The 21,485-nt window shown below is 40.1% G+C and overlaps 1 protein-coding gene across 1 annotated transcript in view; it reads right to left on the reverse strand.

The window, feature by feature from the left end:
- The window catches only part of ACAA2 (acetyl-CoA acyltransferase 2), a 70,112-nt gene that overhangs the window by 39,912 nt on the left and 8,715 nt on the right, over nucleotides 1-21,485 (reverse strand). The window contains exon 2 of the mRNA XM_053571968.1: nucleotides 14,088-14,254. Within this exon, the coding sequence (XP_053427943.1) occupies nucleotides 14,088-14,254 (167 nt within the window). The remainder of the gene's footprint in view (nucleotides 1-14,087; nucleotides 14,255-21,485) is intronic.

A 21,485-nucleotide genomic window follows, 5' to 3' on the forward strand; every position in this document is an offset into this window, starting at 1 on the left:
TTGTCTGATTGAAAATATGCAAATATCCTTTCCCATTGTGTGGGTTGTCTCTTTGCTTTGGTTATTGTCTCCTTAGCTGTACAGAAGCTTTTCAGTTTAATGAAGTCCCATTTGTTTACTTTTGTTGTTGTTGCAATTGCCATGGCAGTCTTCTTCATGAAGACTTCCCCCAGGCCAATATCTTCCAGTGTTTTTCCTATGCTTTCTTTGAGGATTTTTATTGTTTCATGCCTTAAATTTAAGTCCTTTATCCATCTTGAGTCAATTTTTGTGAGTGGGGAAATGTGTGGGTCCAGTTTCAGCCTTTTACATGTAGACATCCAGTTCTCCCAACACCATTTATTGAATAGGGAGTCTTTCCCCCAAGGTAAGTTCTTGTTTGGTTTATCGAAGATTAGGTGGTTGTAAGATGTTAGTTTCATTTCTTGGTGTTCAATTCGATTCCAAGTGTCTATGTCTCTGTTTTTGTGCCAGTACCATGCTGTCTTGAGCACTATGGCTTTGTAGTACAGACTAAAATCTGGTATGCTGATGCCCCCAGCTTTATTTTTGTTACAGAGAACTGCCTTAGCTATACGGGGTTTTTTCCGGTTCCATACAAAACGCAGAATCATTTTTTCCAAATCTTGAAAGTACGATGTAGGTACTTTGACAGGAATGCCATTGAATAGGTAGATTGCTTTGGGAAGTATAGACATTTTAACAATGTTGATTCTTCCCATCCATGAGCATGGTATGTTCTTCCATTTGTTAATATCCTCTGCTATTTCCTTTCTGAGGAGTTCATAGTTTTCTTTATAGAGGTCCTTCACCTCCTTCGTTAGGTATACTCCTAGGTATTTCATTTTCTTTGAAACTATGGTGAAGGGAGTTGTGTCCTTAATTAGCTTCTCATCTTGACTGTTATTGGTGTATACAAAGGCTACTGACTTGTGGACATTGATTTTATATCCTGAAACATTACTGTATTTTTTGATGACTTCTAGGAGTCTTGTGGTTGAGTCTTTGGGGTTCTCTAAGTATAAGATCATGTCGTCAGCAAAGAGGGAGAGTTTGACCTCCTCTGCTCCCATTTGGATTCCCTTTATTTCCTTGTCTTGCCTAATTGTATTGGCTAGAACTTCCAGCACTACGTTGAATAGTAAAGGTGACAGAGGACAACCTTGTCTGGTTCCAGTTCTAAGAGGAAAAGCTTTCAGTTTTACTCCATTCAGTAAAATATTGGCTGTGGGTTTGTCATAGATAGCTTCAATCAGTTATAGAAATGTGCCACCTATGCCTATACTCTTCAGTGTTCTAATTAGAAAAGGATGCTGGATTTTATCAAATGCTTTTTCTGCATCTATTGAGAGGATCGTGTGATCTTTATTTTTGCCTCTGTTAATATAGTGGATATGTTTATGGACTTGCGTATGTTAAACCAGCCTTGCATCCCTGAGATGAAGCCTACTTGATCATGATGAGTGACTTTTTTGATGATAAGCTGTAATCTATTGGCTAGGATTTTGTTGAGAATTTTTCCGTCTATATTCATGAGTGAGATTGGTCTGAAGTTCTCCTTTTTGTTTGGGTCTTTTCCTGGTTTTGGTATCAGGGTGATGTTTGCTTCATAGAATGTGTTGGGGAAGATTCCTTCTTCCTCAGTTTTTTGGAATAATTTCTGCAGTACAGGAATAAGCTCTTCCTTGAAGGTTTGATAGAATTCTGGAGTGAAGCCATCTGGACCAGGGCATTTTTAGTTGGAAGCTTTTTTATTGTTTCTTTGATCTCAGTGCTTGAAATTGGTCTGTTCAGGAGGTCTATTTCTTCCTGGCTAAGTCTAGGGAGAGGGTGTGATTCCAAATATTGATCCATTTCCTTCACATTGTCAAATTTCTGGGCATAGAGTTTCTGGTAGTATTCAGAGATGATCTCTTGTATCTCTGTGGGATCAGTTGTTATTTCCCCTTTATCGTTTCTGATTGAGGTTACTAGAGATTTTACTTTTCTATTTCTAGTTAGTCTGGCCAATGGTTTATCTATTTTATTTATTTTTTCAAAAAACCAACTCCTTGTTTCATTAATTTTCTGAATGATTCTTTTGTTTTCAATTTCATTGATCTCTGATTTGATTTTGGATATTTCTTTTCTTCTACTGAGTTTTGGGTTAGATTGTTCTTCTTTTTCCAATTCCATAAGATCTCTTGTGAGATTGTTGATGTGCTCTCTTTCTGTTTTTCGAATGTGGGCATCTAAAGCGATGAATTTTACTCTCAAAACTGCTTTTGCAGTATCCCACAGGTTTTGGTAGCTTGTGTCTTCATTGTTGTTATGCTCAAGGAAGTTAATGATTTCCTGTTTTATTTCTTCCTGCACCCATCTGTTATTCAACAGAAGATTGTTTAATTTCCATGCCTTTGGGTGGGGTCGAGCATTTTTGTTAGAGTTGAGTTCCACCTTTAGTGCCTTATGGTCTGAGAAGATACAAGGTAAAATTTCAATTCTTTTGATTCTGTTGATATTTGTTTTGTGTCCCAGGATATGATCAATTTTGGAGACTGTTCCATGGGGTGATGAGAAGAATGTATATTCTTTGTCTTTGGGATGGAGTGTTCTATATGCGTCTATCAAGCATAGTTGGTCTAAGGTCTCATTTAAATCTCTTATATCTTTGTTTAATTTCTGTTTAGAGGATCTGTCCAGCTCTGTAAGAGGTGTGTTAAAGTCCCCTGTTATGATGGTATTATCAGATATCATATTGCTCAGACTGAGTAAGGTCTGCTTCAAGAATCTGGGAGCATTTAAATTGGGTGCATAAATATTTAGAATTGAAATGTCTTCTTGTTGTATTTTTCCCTTGACCAATATAAAGTGACCATCTTTGTCTTTTTTGACTTTAGTTGCTTTAAATCCACATGTATCTGAAAATAAGATTGCAACTCCTCTTTTCTTCTGAATTCATTTGCCTGAAAAATTGTCTTCCAACCCTTGACTCGGAGCTTTAATTTGTCTTTTGAAGCCAGGTGTGTTTCTTGCAGACAGCAAATGGATGGCTTGTGTTTTTTAATCCAGTCAGCCAATCTATGTCTCTTCAGTGGGGAATACAAGCCATTAACATTTATTGAGATAACTGATAAGTGTGGTAGTATTCTATTCATCTTATTTGGTGAGAGTCCATTGCTTAGTTTTATCTTTTGCATCAGTGTGGAGGTTAGGTTCTGTCCTTTGATTTCTGAGTTCTTACTTTGCTGCTGATCCATTGTGGTGGTCAGTGTGCAGAACAGGTTGAGGTATTTCCTGTAGAGCTGGTCTTGTTGTGGCGAATTTCCTCAATGTTTGTATATCCGTAAATGATTTGATTTCTCCATCAATTTTGAAGCTTAGCTTAGCAGGATACAGAATTCTGGGCTGGAAATTGTTCTGTTTAAGCAGATTAAAGGTAGATGACCATTGTCTTCTTGCTTGGAAAGTTTCTTTAGAGAAGTCTACGGTCACTCTGATGGATTTGCCCCTGTAGGTCAACTGGCGCTTACTCCTGGCAGCTTGCAGAATCTTTTCTTTTGTCTTGACTTTGGACAGGTTCATCACAATGTGTCTTGGAGAAGCTCGGTTAGAGTTGAGGCGACCTGGGGTCCGATAGCCCTCTGAAAGCAGTGTGTCAGAATCTTTGGTGATGTTTGGGAAATTTTCTTTTATAATATTCTCTAGTATGGCTTCCATTCCTCTGGGGCATTCTTCTTCCCCTTCTGGAATTCCTATAACTCGTATGTTGGAACGCTTCATAAAGTCCCATAATTCTGACAGTGAACATTCTGCTTTCTCTCTCTTCTTTTCTGCCTCTTTTACTATCTGAGTTATCTCAAAAACTTTGTCTTCTACCTCTGAAATTCTTTCTTCTGCATGGTCTAACCTGTTGCTGATACTTTCCATTGCATCTTTAAGTTCCCTGATTGACTGTTTCATTTCTTTCAGCTCTGCTATATCCTTTTTATATTCTTCATATCGTTCATCTCTGATTTGATTCTGTTTTTGAATTTCCTTTTGGTTAATTTCCATTTTATTAGCAGTTTCCTTCATTGTTTCCATCATTTCTTTCATTGTTTTCAACATGTGTATTCTAAATTCCCTTTCTGTCATTCCTAACATTTCTGTATAGGTGGAATCCTGTGCAGTAGCTACCTCATGGTCCCTTGGCAGGGCTGTTCTGGACTGGTTCTTCATGTTGCCTGGAGTTTTCTGCTGATTCTTCCTCATGAGTGATTTCTTTTATCTGTTTCCTTGCCCTAATTTTCCTTTCACTTCCTCTTGCTCTTTAAGTTCTTGTGCCTGTGGACTAAGGGTTACAGGACCAGAATGGTGAGAAGGTTGAGGAGAAAAAAAGGGATGAAAGAAAGGAGGACCGAGTGATAAGAAAAAAAAAGAAAGACAGAGAAAGGAGAGGGGGTGGGGATAAGGAATATTGACAAAAAGAAGAGAGGTACAGAAAGAGGGAGACAGGGCAATATAGGTGTACAGTAGGGTACTTTGACACAATCTTAAAAAACCCCATCTTCTGGGAGTGCCCAGTTGGGTGGTTCCCTTGAGGTCAGCAGCTCTTTGCTAACCTGATCAGACATAGTACCCCACCTCCACCAAGTAGAGAGGAAAGACAAAAATGCTATAAATCAAACCAAAACAAGCAAACAGAAAACTTTATGGGGATACAATTGGGTGAAAAACCAAATGATAGCGATAGAAACACTAGCAAAAATGAAGTTGTAGTTATTAAAAAAGGCAGCAATGGGAAATTATAATTAAACTAGAAAGTTGAGAAAGAAAAAGGGATCTGTATGGAAAAGATTGAAATAAAAAAAAACAAAAGAACATCAACAACGTCAAAATAAACAAAAAAACAAAAACAAACAAAAAAAAACAACCAAACAAAAAAAAAGAAAAAAATACACAACCAAAAACAAAGCAATTTGTATAGGTTATTGAATATTGTCCGGGCAACACGTGGTCTTCTGGGGTATGAGATGTTAGTCACAGTTCTGATACGACTGCAGGCTGCTGATTTCTCAAACCCCAGCAGGTAGACACCCTAAATTTCTCTTCAGCCCACTTAAAAGGCACTTTGAACTTGTAAACTTGCTGAGCAGAAGCTTTCCCAGCTTTCTCGCTGGAATCACTGCTGAAGTGGCTATCCGCTTACCCAGTGTGCCAAAACCGGTCTCACTCTGCCCCTGATGGTTAGGGCTGCAAGGCGGCTCAGACCCCACCCTTAGGCTACTTGGTTGCTGGGTTACAAGCTCCCACCCAGATTCTAGCTCTGCGACCCTGAGGGCGGAGCTTGCCGGTGCAGATCACTGACAATGGTTCCGTGTGACCCACCACCAAATACTATTAGCTCCGTCTGGCTCAGCGGCTCAGACTGGGGCCCTAGACAATGGCCAAAGTTCTCCGCACTCCCGCTCAGGCCTTCCCCAGGGCAGTTCAACTCAGTGCCAAGCCCAAGGACATCAAAACAGTTCACAGGTAAGGCCTTTCTGGTTTGCAGTCTTGCTGCTACTGAACTTACAGTTGTGGGCGGGTTTAGATGGATTGAACACATGCGACCACTTGCCGGTTTTCCACTGTTTTTGTCCTCCTCTTGGGGTCCAGAAGTCTCTCGCTGACTCCCTGTATCCTCATAGGAGTGATGATAGGCAGTTCCCACCAGCCAGAGATGCCTGGAGTCCTATCTCCCCAGACTCACGGTGCCCAGATGCAAGGAAGCTGTTACTCGGCTGCCATCTTGCTCCGCCTCCGCTTCACTCAAATTGTACCAAATTTTTAAAGAATTGATACAAATTATTCCAAAACTCTTCCTAGAAATAGGAGAGATTACTCCCTCATTCATTTTATGGAGCCAGTTATCCTGATACCAAAATTAGACAAGGCTTCATAAGAAAATTACAGACCAATACCTCTTACAAATACGGGTATAAAAACCCTTAACAAAATACTAGTAAACCGAATCCAACAAAGTATAAAAAGAATTGTACACCATGACAAGTGGGATTTATCCTAGGAATTGTTTCCTAAGAAAAAAGTAAAATTCATTTATTTTAAGGCACATTTAATAATATTTAATCGATTACAAGAATAGCTTTGTGGTATTTGTCAAATGTTATTTGAAGCCAATTCTGTTTTCTAACCATAAAGGAGTAACCCCAAATACTTATCCATTAAGCACTTAAAACCCTTCCCAGAAAATTGTATCTTGGTCTGACAGAAAACTTAATTCGAGAAAGACTGCTTTTAGGAACAGAGGCACGAACACAGTGAAGCTGAACTATTTATGGTGATTTTTTTGGCAAACTTTGAGAGAATCCATACTGGGGAAAAACAGAAGGATTTTAGAGAGGAAAAATCTTATAAAATAAATTATAGGGAAACAAAACCCCAAAGTATACTACTTCTATTTGATCTATTCTAATGTTTTCTTGGGTCAAAGGTAAAGATCCCCTCCTCCTCCAAAAAAAATGAAGGAAAAAAAAAGCATCAATTGAAAGGACAAAGTTAACTCCATTTTGTTAAAACTAACTCCATTTTGTCTCACAGCCTTCACTGACCCCACTATGCCCCACAGCCTTCAATTTGCAGCTGCATACCAAAGGTGATAGGCAACCTGCTTCCTCCCTCCCCCCCCCAGTATGTCTACCCTGGGTGATAACGGCACCCACCCTCGGCCCCAGTAGTAGTAAATCTTTCCCCTAAGCAATCAGCCCAACTCAAACATTGTTTAGGTCCCTAAGTCCCTATACCCCCTCCCTTTTCCTTTCTGGATCCTTAAAACTGCTCTTCCCTCTGTGGTCGGGGCTTCTTTGCTCTCCTGCAGCGACAGGAACACAGAAGCCCAGGCCCGGGTTTGTAAATAAACCACCTCTTGCTTGTGCACTGGACTTGGTCTTCGGGTGATTTATGAGGGGTACCCCACAACCTGGGCACAACATCTGGGGGCTCGTCCAGGATTTGCCCCCCAAAATCACTGAGAACCTATTCCGGAGGTGAGTGTGTGTGTGCCGGCACTGTCTATTTGTCTTGTCCTATTCTGTGTTGGTTTCGTTTGTTAAGTCTACGGTCGGGGCGCAGAACCCCCGACAGAGTAGGAGAGGAAGTGCCCCGTGGATGGGAGACTGGGATGTGGAAACCCCAGTCCCTGGTCAAGAAGACCAGGCGATTCCTCTGGTTGAGAGACAAGGCAGGTTGCGACCGCCGGGTGAAGTTACACTGTTGTTTCATTTTCAGTTTTGCCTGGAAACCCGTAAGGGCAGGCTCTTGCTTTCTGAAAGTATCTTGTGTGCTATTTTTTTTTGTGTGGGTCTTGTTATATTTAGAGGGCAACATAGGACAGACGCAGACGCCGCCCCTTTCCTTAATTTGGCTCATTTCCAGGATTTCAAGGACAAAGCCCAAGAGTACAGTTTCAGTGTGTCTAGAAATAAACTTGTGACTCTTTGCAGAAATGAATGGCCTGTGTTATACACCGGATGGCCACCCACTGGCACTTTTCATCTCCCCCTCCCTGGCTGAAAGCACTTCTGGAGCAGTTTGGTTCTCGCAGTGCGCAAGAATCTCCTAACTCCCCTAACCCCACAAACCTTCTGCGCAGTTTTACTCCATTTTGCAGGATAGTGCAGATCAAGATCTACTTTGCCTTCCTCCTATCACCACTCGTTGACCCCCCCACCCCGGGGTTGCACCGGTGCTCTCCCGGGAGGGCAGGCCGCCCCTCCCACGACGTGACTGCTCCCCCACCCCCTTTGCATTAACCCTCCCTCCTGGCAACGATGGGGCGGTGATGCAGTGAGGGCGGAGGCGGGTTGCGCTTTTGGTCCTAGAGGATTTTTTTCTCTCCAGGGGCCATGCGAGAAAAAAGCCAAGCGGGCGCACAGAGTGGGTGGCGACTTTGGCTACCCACCCAACCCATCTTGAAACACGACCAAGAAGTCTAACACGTGTGCGAGTCAGGGACTCCCATGAAAGCCGCAGCGGGGGACTGCCTCCCGGCCAGTGACTGGCCGCCTCCGGGCACATTTCCACCTGCTTGGCGAGGAAAGTGGCTGGGGGGCCCCCATCCTTCGTGCAGCGGGCCCACCTCCTGAGTGTTACAACGCTGCTGCTGGAATCTTGATGCCTGGGTAAAGCTCAATAATAAAGGTCCTTTATTATTGGCCCTTTGCCATTAGTAATTTGTATAAGTAGAAAAATATTTTTACAAACTGAATCTTTGTCAAAGGATAAAATTCTTGCCTTTTAAACCTTCTAATTATCAGTTTGGCTGAGTGAATAAGTGACTTCATGGTAAACTGGGATCCTGTTTTGTAGAAAGTGAGTTTTTGAGAGTAAGAGAAATTATACAGAAAGGAGAATGGCATTGTGTAAAGAAAGAATCTTGTGTGATAAATTCTGTCCTGAAACAGAATGGTTGTATAACAAAGTGAAAGGCAAGGCAAAAGTTAAAGAAAGTTTAGAACGTTTGTAGATGGTCTGTGCAGGTTAAATGAAGTTCATAAAAGAGAATTTGTGAAAGAATTTACATGTCATCCAGTTGACTATAAAATCTTTTGGCTTGTAATTTTCTTTAAACAAATGTTTTAGGCCTTTGATATTTAACAAACCTTCCAAAATAAAAACTCTAAATCTAGGGCCTGGCACCAGTAGGGCAGTAGTTGCAATGCTGGCCACATGCACTGGGACTGGCGGGTTCAAACTTAGCCCAGGCCAACAACAACAACAACAAAAAAAACACACAACTTTAAATTTGGTCTTCTTGAAATATTAAGACCACTGAAAGTCATGAGAAAACAAATTAAACTTGTTTAATTTGTTAAACTATATAAGAAACATTGTCAAATATGAAATTGTGATCAATTTTGTGTGGACTATGGTTATATATGTTCCAATATTATAAGACATTGATCTGTCCTAACATATATTGTCGGTAATAATTTTAATTCATCTAAAAAAAGGTATTTTTTTATGTAACTGGCTGAGTCCAAAGTTTATCCTAAAAAGAAATATTAAGAGAGGCTGACAAATTCTTTCAAATTCAAATTACTGATGTCTTTAAAAATTGAATACCTTCGGCCTAAAAGCAGATTTTTAGAACTTTCATTAGAAAGATAACATGTCTGTAAGTATTGCTAACTTAACTTCACAAAGAACAGAAATCAGTTACATGGAACTGGGCTAGTTTGTAATGGCTTTTTGTTTGAAATATTGTTGATTCTTTTTGCGTTTTGTTTTCCAGAAGTCAAGAAATAATTTTCAGTCTTTTGAGCTATTTGTAGCTTTTCGAGCAATGTGTATACTTATGAGCAAAGTTTGAAACATGTTTTTTTCTCTCTCCTTGATTTTTCTGGAATGTGAAAGCCATTTGTAAGTATTCTTAATTTCTGACAATACAGTTGTTTGCATAAGTTCAATAAGAATCTGTTTTGTTTTATAAGACATGTGGCACTAGTTATTTTACCAAGGCTTTGGCTGGAACGGCATTTCCAGAGGTGTCCAGACTGCATTAAGGAATTCAGGTTGACTTTATAAGGCAAAAAAAAAAAAAAAAAACAAACCCTTTGGAAAACTGGCCAGATACCCATCAGTAACATTTCCTTATCTGTGGTAAGTAATGAAGGTCGCTTGCTGACAGGTTCGGGAATCGAAATGTGCTTGGGGACCTCAAGAGAAGAAAAATTTACCCAATGCATACAGGTATCTAACGGCACAGATGAAACCTGGGCTCTGAAAGGCTTTCAAAGAGTCTAGCCTGAGATTCCTTATAAAAGGTTCCAGAAAAGACAAATTTAAAAGAAAGAAGAGCCTAGATGGCTAATAATTATTTTTACTGCACTTTATGCAAATAATCGGACCTTGTATATTAAAGGTACAGTTTATTTTAGCAACTAAGTTAGTTCTACTATAATTTGCCTTTAGTAAAGAGAAAAATAGGAGAGAGAAAAATAGTTTAAAAGGAGGAAAAAGAGGCTGTGGCCTAAATGTATTAAATCCCAGCTTTGTCTGTACTGTCAACTCGCAAAATAAGATGTAACAATTTTACTAAATTGATCTATTAAATGGGACTAAGAGACTGGCCAAAGAATATAGAATTATATATAATAATTATATTTACTTTGAAACTTTAAGACTCAACAAAAGTTACCTGCTGGCTACACTGGAAAACTTGTATTTTCCAGTATTGCAGTATTAAATGTTATCTAAAATTTCTTAGTAAATGATATAACTGTAAACACTGCATTCTACTCTGCTGAATCTGCTGCCAGCAGAAGCCAAGTGTCCCACTTGTCTGAACTTAAAAGAGGCCATTTTCAGTGTAAGGCTGGCTCTAAGAAGCCAGAAGCTGTTTGCCTTCCAGTGAGAGAGACCAGACATAGAAACAGTACACATGGACCAGGTTGCCACAGGGGTTCAAAACACCCACGATTTTTGAAGAAGCGCTGACTCATGACCTCCAGAAATTCCTGACTAAGGAATCAGAATGTGTGCTGTTCCAATATGTCAATGACCTCCTTTCAGGACACCCTACCCAGGAGAGCTGCACCTGAGGCATGGACTGTCTTTTATGACATCTAGAGGTATGTGGCTATAAAATGTCTAAGCGGAAGGCCCAGGTCTGCCAGCAATAAGTACATTATCTAAGATTTACTATTCAGCAAGGGGAAACAATCTGGGCATGGAACAGAGGCAGGTCATTAATCACCTCCCCACCTCCAAAAGCTGAAAGCAGGTTCAGGAATTCTTAGGCCCAGTCGGCTTCTGTCGTCTTTAAATCCCCAACCTTGCTGTCTTAGCTAAGCCCTTCTATGAGGCAACTAAAAGAGAGGAGGGAGAGCCCTTAGAGTGGGAAGGAAAAGAAGAATATGCCTTCTCCCAGCTAAAGATGAGGCTGATAGCTACACCTGCATTAAAACTACCAGACTTGACCAAGCCCTTTACTCTATATGTCTCAGAGAAAAATAAAATGGCTGGGGTGTGTGTTAATCCAGCTAGTTGAGTCCTGGCGAAGGCCTGTAACCTAACTCTCTAAGCAGTTAGATGAAGTGGCAAGAGGATAGCCACCCTGTTTACGGGCTCTAGCTGCTACTTCTTCCTTGTGCAAGAAGCCAATAAGCTGACTCTAGGGCAGGGTCTCAGAGTGAAAGTACTGCACTCGGGCGGCGCCTGTGGCTCAGTCGGTAGGGCGCCAGCCCCATATACCGAGGGTGGCGGGTTCAAACCCGGCCCCGCCTGAACTGCAAACCAAAAAAATAGCTGGGCGTTGTGGCGGGCGCCTGTAGTCCCAGCTACTCGGGAGGCTGAGGCAAGAGAATCGCTTCAGCCCAGGAGTTGGAGGTTGCTGTGAGCTGTGTGAGGCCACGGTACTCTATCGAGGGCGATAAAGTGAGACTCTGTCTCTACAAAAAAAAAAAAAAAAAAGAAAGTACTGCACTCTGTGGTCAATTTAATGGGCATTAAAGGACCTTTTTGGCTCTCTAATGCAACACTCTGAACCAAGCCGCGCACCTTCCACTCAGTGGAAGAGAGACTAAGCATGACTGTACAGAAATTATAGTGTGTACACTAACAGACCTGACTTGTGTGACCAGCCCTGGACAGATGCAGACTAGAACTTGTATGTAAATAGAAGCAGTTACATGGCAGCGCAAGGTGAGCGGCAGGCTGGGTATGCAGAAGTCACCTTAACAGAGACTGTGGAATCTAAGCCCCTCCCTCAAGGGACATTGACTCAAAAGGCTGAGTTAATTGCCTTGACTGGAACCCTAGAATTAAGTCAAGGGAAAAATTTAAATGCTTTTATGACTCTCCAAGTACACAGGACTTGTACAAGGAGAAGGGACTATTAAATTCTGGGGGGGAAAAAAAAAAGAAGACATTAAATATCAGCCGGAGATAACTTCAGTTGTTAGAGGCAGTATAGAAACCCCAGAAAGTGGCAGTTATGCACTGTTGTGGACATCAAAGAAATGCTTCCACCATCGCTACAGAGAATACTAGGGTTAGTACTGAGGCAAAAAGGGCTGCATCACAGCCTTACCAGGTGTCATGAGTAGCTCCCCTCATCCCATGGGTTCCAGAGCTCACCCCTATCTACTCCCGGGAGGAAAAGAAATAGTTAGCAGCAGAGAGGAGCCAGGAAACAGAGGATAAATAAAGATGCCAGATGGACGAGTAGCAGTCTCCCAGATTCTAGAAGCCACTGTACTGACAGGAGTATTTGATAAAGTTGCTGGGCCAGTACTTCTACATCTCCCATGTGGCAGTCCTGGCCAAAACTGTCAGTCTACAGTGTGTCACCGGCAGCCAGTTCAACGCGTGCCAAGGACCAGCAGTACCCCCAGGAATCCAGTCGTATAGAGCAACGCCCTTTGAGGACTTTCAGTCTTTTGTGTCTGTACCTCTTGTCTCTCTCGAAGATCAAGAGACCAAGTCTAAGACTAGAATCAGAACCTGGTCCCCCTGAAACCAAGGTAAAAAGAACTTTACACCATCATCCTGACATCCAACATGCCCTGCTCCAGCCACATACTGGGAGCTGGCTGGTCAACGCATGGCTAAAGCCCGAGGAAACTCGAACGGGAACAGTCCCAGAGCTGGTATAAATCTGTGTTCAGTAAATTCCCCTGGCTCACAACCTTAATTTCGACTATAGCAGCCCCACTTGTAATCCTATTACTACTGTTAACTTTCGGTCCTGCATAATTAACAAGTTATTAGCCCTCATCCGATCCAGGATCAAAGCAGTTCAAATAATGCTTTTACGGGCACAGTATACTCCCCTCAGCCCTGGATTCACTGGCGATAGCATAGAGCTAGGGCCCGTAGAACCTGCTGAAGACCCATGATTAGATCTTCTATGCACTAGAAAAGGGGGGAATGAAAAGACCAAGTTAACTCCATTTTGTTAAAACTAACTCCATTTTGTCTCACAGCCTTCACTGACCCCACTTTGCCTCACAGCCTTCAATTTGCAACTGCATACCAAAGGTGATAGGCAACCTGCTTCCTCTCCCACCCCTGGCTCCAGTATGTCCGCCCCAATCGATAACGGCACCCACCCTCGGCCCCAGTAGTAGTAAATCTTTCCCCTAAGCAATCAGCCCAACTCAAACATTGTTTAGGTCCCTAAGCCCCTATGCCCCCTCCCCTTTTCCTTTCTGGATCCTTAAAACTGCTCTTCCCTCTGTGGTCGGGGCTTCTCTGCTCTCCTGTTGCGACAGGAACAGAGAAGCCCAGGCCCGGGTTTGTAAATAAACCACCTCTTGCTTTTGTATTGGACTTGGTTTTGGGGTGATTTATGAGGGGTACCCCGTGACTTGGGCACAACACAATATCTACAATTCTTCATGAAAATATTTTAGATTTAATAGACGTAATTGCAAAAGAAAAAATGTGATTGTTTTTTTCTGGATGTGAAGATAGAGAACAGGAAGAGGGAAAGACCAATCTTCTTATTGAAGGTCTAATGATTTTCTGTGTCTGTGGTTACTCTCCTTCCTTGAGCAATGATCACATCAGTGACATCTTTTAAAATACAGATGTGTGCGTGTACAGATATACATATAAAAAGATTACAACCTCCTTTTGGTCCCCTGGGTACTTTCACACCTAAAATAACCTCTAATAGATGCCCATACCACACATAGTAAGATAGAGGATAAGTCAGTTGCCTATTTTAACACTGACCAAGCTCCGACAATGTGTAAGAAATTATGGGAGGTGAGTCCTATATCTTGGGTTTGCTACCCTCCTTAGGTGACACATAAGGCAAACTAATCAACTTCTAATAAGTCAACTTGCAATTTAAGAAACATGGAAATGAATAAAATAAAAAAAAAAAAAAAAAAAGAAACATGGAAATGCATCTCAAGCCAGACAGATACATAGTTTCCAGGATACGCTGCTTTGAATTAAGCATGCCAGTATCCCTGGAGTCTGACCAGTACTGAAATTACAAGTTTCAAAAACCTGTAACATGAACTTGCCTGCCATTATGATATGCTAAAGGTATTATTTTTAGAAATGGATGAAAGAAAGCAACAGGAGTGAATATTTCCCTCTGTTCTACCAACCTGTGCGACATTGCCTACAATAATGCTGTCAACAGTTTCAGGTGAGACTCTGCCAGCAGACAAGGCAGCTTTGGCAGCAAATTCAGCCAGGTCGGTAGCAGTGAAATCTTTCAGAAGACCTCCATAAGCTCCAAAGGGCGTTCGCTTAGCAGCCACAATAAATACACCTGTTACAAAGAGGAGAGATTTATAAGCAATTGTGGATTAGTCAGTGTCTCTAGCATGCTTTAAATAATTTTATTTTAAAACCTGATTGTAAAGTACAATTAGATAACTGAAAATCTTTGTCATGCAATAGTGGACAGAATATGTCACACCCATGGAAGCAGAGTCTTAAGAGTTACTGGTTTGATTAATAGCTACATGTGGGTGCCATGAACTGCACTGCATGTTATCTATCATATAACCCATTCCAATTAGACAATGTTCTTGTTCTCCAATGGTAAAACACTTGTTGAGAATGAAATGTTTCTTTCTTCTCAGAGTATAGAGCCTAATATTAGAATCAAAGACTCTCCAAACTAGAACATTCTTTAAGTGTGTATGAGGTCAACTACTCCCTCACTGCTCTAGAGGGAGTCTATGAGAACTCCCTCTAGAAAATTCCTGACAAGAGGTTCTCTCTAACTCTGCTAGGAAACTTAGTAAGAAGACATATCTACTGCATGAAGCAGTGTGCCCACGCATGAGCAATATAAACGAATAATTTTTCTTCATACTGAGCTGACTCAGCTTGCCACATCTTCCATCAATCCTAGTTCTATACAAATGCATCTCAAGGCAGAGAGATAGTTTCTAGAACATATGTTGCTTTAAATTTGAATTATATATGCCATCGTTTCTCTAGGATGACTCAAATTACAAATTTCAAATAACATTAACTATTATATTTTACTATTATCGTGTATCGTTAGAAAAAAATGGACAAAATAGTATGCTTTTACATGTGTAGTCCCTCCAGCATCTGGAGTCGGCTAACCTGTAAAATTCCCCCAATGGACATTACATTACATCTCTTTTCCCAGGTAAATAAAAAGCATTCTTTCAATAGTTCTTTATTTGACAGTAATTCTGATGGCTGTCCTCTAAAGACACTCTAGTTTGTCAACATCTTATTAAAATTTATCACCCAGAATATAACAAAATATACTATGTTTTATCTGACCACAAAGAATTCAGGAGAATGATCTATACATCTATTAATACAAACTAAGACTGTACATTGGCAGCATCATTATTAGTTAAATCAGGGTCCTTTTACAAATAAATAAAAATCATACCTTCCCAAACACCTACTACCAAAAAAACGTGTAACTATACAAATACATAAAGACTATGATGTGAGGGGTACCCATTAGAGTTGTCCAATACAAAACCCACACATTGGTAAGCAGTACCAGTGGTAGCAATTTCATGAGACTGATATCCATTATTCACTTACCAGACATTTTATCCTTTGTACACAATATACTGTATAAACTTCCCAACAATATTACAGCTAACATGCAGGGGGGACCAACTATGTGACAGACTTCATGCTAGGCCCTTTGCATATACTAACTTTATTCTTCCCAAAACAACCTGAGCTCACATTTCCACATCTGGTCAAGAAACTATGGGACTGTTAGTAATGGGCTGTGCTAAGATATTGACCTATATAGTGGAGACTATTCAGTGATTATTCACTATCAGCACCTAAGCACAATCCTCCAGCTTATGTCTATGATTTTTTTTTCAATGGAACAAATTAAACCTAGCCAAAAAAAAGAAAATTGCAGCCTTTCATTCATACTTTAAGAAATGTATAATCTAAAGGAAATTAGGAGCAATAAATACACTTATAATTTGTAACTGATTTACAGATATAATATTCAGATATTTATAAAAGGCCATAAATATTAGTTTGGTGCATTACGAATGTTTTGTTTTGGTAGATGGGCTGTTCTGTACACTATGCCTTCCTGAATCTTGGCAAGCGTCCTCTAATCCTCCTTACTTACTAGTCTCTGCCTATTTTTATACCAATGGTATATATACATTTTTATTAAATCATAGCTGTGTACATTAATGCAATCATGGGGCACCATACTCTGGTTTTATATACAATTCAAAATATTTTCATCAAACTGGTTAACATAGCCTTCCTGGCATTTTCTTAGTTATTGTGTTAAGATACTTATTTTCTACATTCAGTAAGTTTCACATGTACCCTTGTAAGATGCACCGTAGGTGTGATCCCACCATTTATCAGTGGTACATTTATTTCCCTTTTTCCCCCTTTTCCATGCCTTGTTCTTAATTCCATTAGTTCTGCTTCTGGTCATAGCCTACTATCCCCCTATTTGAACAACCCTCCAACAGTTAACAATGAAAAACTAGACAATGTATACTACAGTTACCTGAAGGTCTTGGGAAGGAGGAAAAGTAGACAGATGAGAAAAGGTGACACTTGGAAGAAGGGAACAGTATAGGGGGAGTTTCCATTTTGTTTATGCCATCTAATTTGATGGCCAGTAGTCCATGCTGGATGGAATGGCTATGTTGTGCCCAGATCTCAAAATTCCCCACAAAGACCACCAGGGAGCCAAGTCTGATGCAAAAGCAAAAGGGCCTTTTATTGCAAGCTCGAACTTGGGCTCCCGGGGACTCTGCTGCAACAGATCCAAGCCAAGAGCCCCAAGTTCTGGAGCAGGGGGTTCTTATGGTCCCGCGCAGCGGGTAGGCATGCACAGCCTGAAACAAAGGGGGCGCTTCTGGATTGGTTAGGTGGGGGGGGGGGTCCCTAATTGGTGGGCGGTTGTCTCATGATTTTGGGGAACTGCCTGGGCTTGTACTGAGTGAAATGGCAGGGAAAGCAAAACTTAACTCTTAAGATGGCGCTGGTCTGGTTCTTTTAGCTACAACTCAGAAACTTACAGTCTAATTGGGTTTAAGAGTTACATGGCAACAACAGCCACCAGGAAGTCAGGGAGAATCTGGGAAAGGGGAACATCACAGAAGAAAAGTCCAAATTTCCATATAAACTCTGCCCAAATACTGTGGCTAACCCCTTAAACATTCATGTGTGGGTTAGATCACAAGAATCTAAGCAAAGGCTAAAAAAACTGAACTTAGATTTGAGCTGCTGCCCACTACTAAGGGAGACATATTTTAGTATGAGTTCAGGCAAGTAAACTAGTTGATAAGAAGTAAATAAGTACCCAACAATCAGTAAGTCAATACTTTTAGGAGGAATATAACAGAATATCTGTAATATCCATGGTAAAATTCAAAATTAATCCACACATGAGGAAACAGAAAAATATGACTTGTTTTTAAGAAAAACAACAATCTATAAGGGTACATGCGAAACTTACTAAATGTAGAATATAAATGTCTTAACACAATAACTAAGAAAATGCCAGGAAGGTTATGTTAACCAGTTTGATGAAAATATTTCAAATTGTATATAAAACCAGTGCATGGTGCCCCATGATTGCATTAATGTATACAGCTATAATTTAATTAAAAAAAAAAAAAAGAAAGAAAGAAAAAAGACAATCAATAGCCACCAACCGCAAGACCCAGACTCTGAGATTAGCAAACAAGAAATTTAAAAACAGCTATCTACGCTCAAAGACCAAAGATGGATGGGAAAATATGTTCATAATAAAAGACAGGACATCTCAGCAAAGCTGTACATATTATATAAAAACCAAAATGGGAATTCTAAAACTGGAAAATATACAAAATAAAAAATTCACTAGATGGGCTTAACAGCAGAATGGAAATGAAAGAAGAAAAATTCAGTGACTTTGAAGACAGATAAATAGAAATTATTCAATCCCCCCTCAAAATTATCTAGTTTGAAGAAAAGAGAGAAAAAAAGATTGATAAACAAAACAAAAACAAAGCATGAACTGAACTTCAAAGTCTAACAAAGGAGCAAAGGCAATTCACTGGAGAAAGTATAGTTTTTTCAACAAGTGGTGCTGGCCTAACTGGATATTTACATTAAAAAAAAAAAAAAAAAAAAGAGTTTCCTTGTTCTTATCCTCCACCCTCCAATTTTTCACTCTCCCCCCTCTCCTTCCACCATCGACCGGTTTTACTGGAACGTATGACACAACCTTGACACTTGGTGTCCTTTCAATTTCGGGTGTTTCCTTTCTGGACCTCTGGAATTTCTGGTGCCCAAGCTCAAGAGTGTGGGACACGGTAAACATAAGGGAGACTCAGTTCCTGCCTGAGAGGAACTTATACCTAATGGCTGACGCCTGTCTACTGACGAACATGGACAGCAGGTGATCTGCATGTATTTCATTCAGCTATTTTGAAAATGTTAAAATGCTGACCACAAGACACACAGTTAGCAATCTGAGAAGATCAGGACTGTCTGAGACCAGGAGAGTCAGTCCACAGGCACAAGAACTTAAAGAGCAGGAGGAAGTGAAAGGAAAATCAGGGCAATGAAACAGATAAAAGAAATCACTCATAAGGAAGAATCGCAGAAAACTCCAGGCAACATGAAGAACCAGTCCAGAACAACCCCGCCAAGGGACCATGAGGTAGCCACTGCAGAGGATTCCACCTATAAAGAAATGTTAGGAATCACAGAAAGGGAATTTAGAATACACATGTTGAAAACAATGAAAGAAATGATGGAAACAATGAAGGAAACTGCTAATAAAATGGAAATTAACCAAAAGGAAATTCAAAAACAGAATCAAATAAGAGATGAACGATATGAAGAATATAAAAAGGATATAGCAGAGCTGAAGGAAATGAAACAGTCAATCAGGGAACTTAAAGATGCAATGGAAAGTATCAGCAACAGGTTAGACCATGCAGAAGAAAGAATTTCACAGGTAGAAGACAAAGTTCTTGAGATAACTCAGATAGTAAAAGAGGCAGAAAAGAAGAGAGAGAAAGCAGAACGTTCACTGTCAGAATTATGGGACTTTATGAAGTGTTCCAACATACGAGTTATAGGAATTCCAGAAGGGGAAGAAGAATGCCCCAGAGGAATGGAAGCCATACTAGAGAATATTATAAAAGAAAATTTCCCAAACATCACCAAAGATTCTGACACACTGCTTTCAGAGGGCTATCGGACCCCAGGTCGCCTCAACTCTAACCGAGCTTCTCCAAGACACATTGTGATGAACCTGTCCAAAGTCAAGACAAAAGAAAAGATTCTGCAAGCTGCCAGGAGTAAGCGCCAGTTGACCTACAGGGGCAAATCCATCAGAGTGACCGCAGACTTCTCTAATGAAACTTTCCAAGCAAGAAGACAATGGTCATCTACCTTTAATCTACTTAAACAGAACAATTTCCAGCCCAGAATTCTGTACCCTGCTAAACCAAGCTTCAAAATTGACGGAGAAATCAAATCATTTACGGATATACAAACATTGAGGAAATTCACCGCAACAAGACCAGCTCTACAGGAAATACTTCAACCTGTTCTGCACACTGACCACCACAATGGATCAGCAGCAGAGTAAGAACTCAGAAATTAAAGGACAGAACCTAACCTCCACACTGATGCAAAAGATAAAACTAAGCAATGGACTCTCACCAAATAAGACGAATAGAATACTACCACACTTATCAATTATCTCAATAAATGTTAATGGCTTGAATTCCCCACTGAAAAGACATAGATTGGTTGACTGGATTAAAAAACACAAGCCATCCATTTGCTGTCTGCAAGAAACACACTTGGCTTCAAAAGACAAATTAAAGCTCCGAGTCAAGGGTTCGAAGACAATTTTTCAGGCAAATGGAATTCAGAAGAAAAGAGGAGTTGCAATCTTATTTTCAGATACATGTGGATTTAAAGCAACTAAAGTCAAAAAAGACAAAGATGGTCACTTTATATTGGTCAAGGGAAAACTACAACAAGAAGACATTTCAATTCTAAATATCTATGCACCCAATTTAAATGCTCCCAGACTCTTGAAGGAGACCTTACTCAGTCTAAGCAATATGATATCTGATAATACCATAATAACAGGGGACCTTAACACTCCTCTTACAGAGCTGGACAGATCCTCTAAACAGAAATTAAACAAGGATATAAGAGATTTAAATGAGACCCTAGAACAACTGTGCTTGATAGACACATATAGAACACTCCATCCCAAAGATAAAGAATATACATTCTTCTCATCACCCCATGGAACATTCTCCAAAATTGATCATATCCTGGGACACAAAACAAATATCAACAGAATCAAAAGAATTGAAATTTTACCTTGTATCTTCTCAAACCATAAGGCACTAAAGGTGGAACTCAACTCTAACAAAAATGCTCAACCCCACCCAAAGGCATGGAAATTAAACAATCTTCTGTTGAATAACAGATGGGTGCAGGAAGAAATAAAACAGGAAATCATTAACTTCCTTGAGCATAACAACAATGAAGACACAAAATACCAAAACCTGTGGGATACTGCAAAAGCAGTTTTGAGAGGAAAATTCATCGCTTTAGATGCCTACATTCGAAAAACAGAAAGAGAGCACATCAACAATCTCACAAGAGATCTTATGGAATTGGAAAAAGAAGAACAATCTAAGCCTAAACTCAGTAGAAGAAAAGAAATATCCAAAATCAAATCAGAGATCAATGAAATTGAAAACAAAAGAATCATTCAGAAAATTAATGAAACAAGGAGTTGGTTTTTTGAAAAAATAAATAAAATAGATAAACCATTGGCCAGACTAACGAGGAATAGAAAAGTAAAATCTCTAGTAACCTCAGTCAGAAATGATAAAGGGGAAATAACAACTGATCCACAGAGATACAAGAGATCATCTCTGAATACTACCAGAAACTCTATGCCCAGAAATTTGACAACGTGAAAGAAATGGATCAATATTTGGAATCACACCCTCTCCCTAGACTCAGCCAGGAAGAAATAGAGCTCCTGAACAGACCAATTTCAAGCACTGAGATCAAAGAAACAATAAAAAATCTTCCAACCAAAAAATGCCATGGTCCAGATGGCTTCACTCCAGAATTCTATCAAACCTTCAAGGAAGAGCTTATTCCTGTACTGCAGAAATTATTCCAAAAAATTGAGGAAGAAGGAATCTTCCCCAACACATTCTATGAAGCAAACATCACCCTGATACCAAAACCAGGAAAAGACCCAAACAAAAAGGAGAACTTCAGACCAATCTCACTCATGAATATAGACGCAAAAATTCTCAACAAAATCCTAGCCAATAGATTACAGCTTATCATCAAAAAAGTCATTCATCACGATCAAGTAGGCTTCATCCCAGGGATGCAAGGCTGGTTTAACATAAGCAAGTCTATAAACATTATCCACCATATTAACAGAGGCAAAAATAAAGATCACATGATCCTCTCAATAGATGCAGAAAAAGCATTTGATAAAATCCAGCATC

The sequence above is a fragment of the Nycticebus coucang genome, chromosome 19 (genome assembly GCF_027406575.1).
Source record: "Nycticebus coucang isolate mNycCou1 chromosome 19, mNycCou1.pri, whole genome shotgun sequence".
NCBI lineage: Eukaryota > Metazoa > Chordata > Mammalia > Primates > Lorisidae > Nycticebus > Nycticebus coucang.